The sequence below is a fragment of the Austrofundulus limnaeus genome, unplaced genomic scaffold (assembly GCF_001266775.1).
Source record: "Austrofundulus limnaeus strain Quisiro unplaced genomic scaffold, Austrofundulus_limnaeus-1.0 Scaffold81, whole genome shotgun sequence".
Classification (NCBI taxonomy): Eukaryota; Metazoa; Chordata; class Actinopteri; order Cyprinodontiformes; family Rivulidae; genus Austrofundulus; species Austrofundulus limnaeus.
Genome location: NW_013952483.1, coordinates 1366425 through 1368800, shown reverse-complemented (window position 1 = coordinate 1368800; position 2376 = coordinate 1366425). Strand labels below are relative to the sequence as shown.

Here is a 2376-nt window from a genome sequence, read left to right as displayed (position 1 = left end):
CTGCTGCTCCCTGCCCTGTTAACAGAGAGCAGAGAAGAGGAGGGGGAGAAAAAAAAGAAGCTGGGACCACGACTCTGCCTCTGGGTCTGACTCAGGGTCTTATATGGTTGTACAACAGAGCTTCTGCTATTATTAGCCATGCTAACGTAAACGCGGGCTTTGGAGGGCGGAGCTAATGTCAACAGATTTTTGGAGGGCGTTACCAACAGAGCTCATTAACATAAACAGCTCTTCTGAACGGAAGTCAGAGCAGGCAGAACTAGAAAATGGGAAATTTTATTATCTGAGAATTATTTTGTGCATTAAATTGAATGAGCATGGTCTGGATAGCCCACAGACATACCATAAAAATTTCTAGGACTCATAATCGGTCTCCTTTAAAAACACTACACAATGTGTAGTCTTTTATTAGGTGAACAGTAATATATTTCTATAATGTGGTTATCTCTGACTTGATGATTTTATGTGCAGACTGGGTTGTGTGGGGCTCTTGAGCAGGGTCTCACAGACTCAGGATGCTGTTAGTGTCTGACTTAAAAACAATACATAAATAAGAACTGTGATGAACCATTAGGGTGAGGAGCGATGTCTGACATTTTGACTCCGTGTAGAGACAGCCTGCCCCTTTAATTTATGTCATGAGGCGGAGTCAGGATGTGAAGAGGATGGTTACTTGATGTTTTTTTTCCAGGTTCTGAGCACTGTTTAGCTGATGTCTGTCYGATGCAGATTAAACAAAAGCTAATCAGTCCACAGCTGTGTCTGAATTGTTTTGTATGGCTCACTCAAACATTCACGTCATTAWTAACTGCTATTAGATCTGAACAGGTAAAGGGTAACAATAATTGCTTATTTTTTAACAGTAAGGTGATACTTATTTCATGGAGTAGAGTACATGAATATTATAGCGGCGTTACAGCTGTACAAGTCATGCATCTTCATATTCTTTTTGTCSCTCTTTGCATGTTTCAACCTGTCCTGCCATGACCTTCAAGTCAAACTGGTGGAATTTCGTTTCACACTGAAACATGTTCAGAAGATCAGTAAAGGCTGTTAGCTGTACGACACAGATCTAAGTGTTCGTGGGAATGACTTGTGAAGCTGCTGTGAGATTAAGAGGCTCAGGTTTCTTAACTAAGCAAGTGGAAACCCTGCTGAGTCAGTGCCCATTACTCAGTGACAATTCAGATCTTTGAAGATGGAGTGTGTGTGTGCGTGGTTTATAATCACTCAGAAGAATTATTTCAGTAAGAAATGCTTAACGTAATAAATGTAGATCAGAGTTTAGATTTAGACTATGTGATATCAGGACTCAATAAAACCTTCCTGAGAATTGAGCATAAATTAAGCCATCAAACCACAATTTTGTCTCCTTGCTTTGTATTAGAACCCTTATTTTTTTACCTTTTTGCATAGTTTTTTAAAGCTTGTCTGGCTTTTTTTTCTTTGCTAATGTAGCTCCTCTATTTCTGAGAAATCTCAACCTTCACATCTTTAACCTCATTTTATTTAGCCTGATTCTTGCAAAATGCATTTTTCGAAGATGAAAGAACAGAAATTGACAGAACAGAAAAAATCTGCATGACTTTATGAAAGCCTGGTAGAGCTTGGCAGAAATATTCATCTGCGTGTCTCTTATCTTTCAGGTGGGAGGGATGAGCAGGAGGGTCTCACTGCTATCCAGAGGATTTGTGAAGAGTACAAGGAAGCCAAAGGTATCACTGCAAACAGACTTCCCTCCCACACGGACACACGCATGCATAGGCACAAGTGGGCTTTTTTAGCACGGCAGTCGTTTTTATTTTTTAAAGGGTAAAGCTGCATTAGTCCATCTTGGCTTTGTTTTTGCAGCTTTAATCAAACACACACTTGCAGGTATGCACATAAATGGAAAATTCTGTTCTGATTTTCTTGGATCGTCCTTGATGCATTATGATGAAGAGAGGGATACACGATAAAAAGCTGCAGAAACAAGGAGGGTAATYGAAAGACTACAACATCAGTGACCCCCATTTATTCTTTAGCATCTCTCCATTGAAGCCCTGAGTGACCTGCAGCATCAGGCCCAGGACCTTTTGTCTTCGACCTCTGGTAATCACTGCAGCATGTGCTGCCATCTTAATGAATAAATAAATTACTTTGAGAGGAACAGTGTTGCTGCAGAGGTGAAGGAAAGGGGGACATCGCGATAAAAGATAAATGAAAGACAAAAAGGTAGAAAGAGAATAGAGACACAGAGGTAGTGATGGAGATAAGAAGAGACAAATGGTAGTTGAAATTTATCACTCCATCGATTGAAATTGTCGTAACTCCAGTGTTGAGAAATGAAATCGGCTGACCTTCACACTACTATAAATTCAGCACAGTGTCATGACA

General features: G+C 40.1%; 1 protein-coding gene across 3 annotated transcripts in view; it reads left to right on the top strand.

Annotated features, from left to right (window-relative positions):
- The window catches only part of LOC106519740 (dehydrogenase/reductase SDR family member on chromosome X), a 51823-nt gene that overhangs the window by 21434 nt on the left and 28013 nt on the right, over nucleotides 1-2376 (top strand). For all 3 annotated transcript variants that reach the window (XM_014011530.1, XM_014011529.1, XM_014011528.1), the window contains exon 3: nucleotides 1647-1715. In XM_014011530.1, the coding sequence (XP_013866984.1) occupies nucleotides 1647-1715 (69 nt within the window). The remainder of the gene's footprint in view (nucleotides 1-1646; nucleotides 1716-2376) is intronic.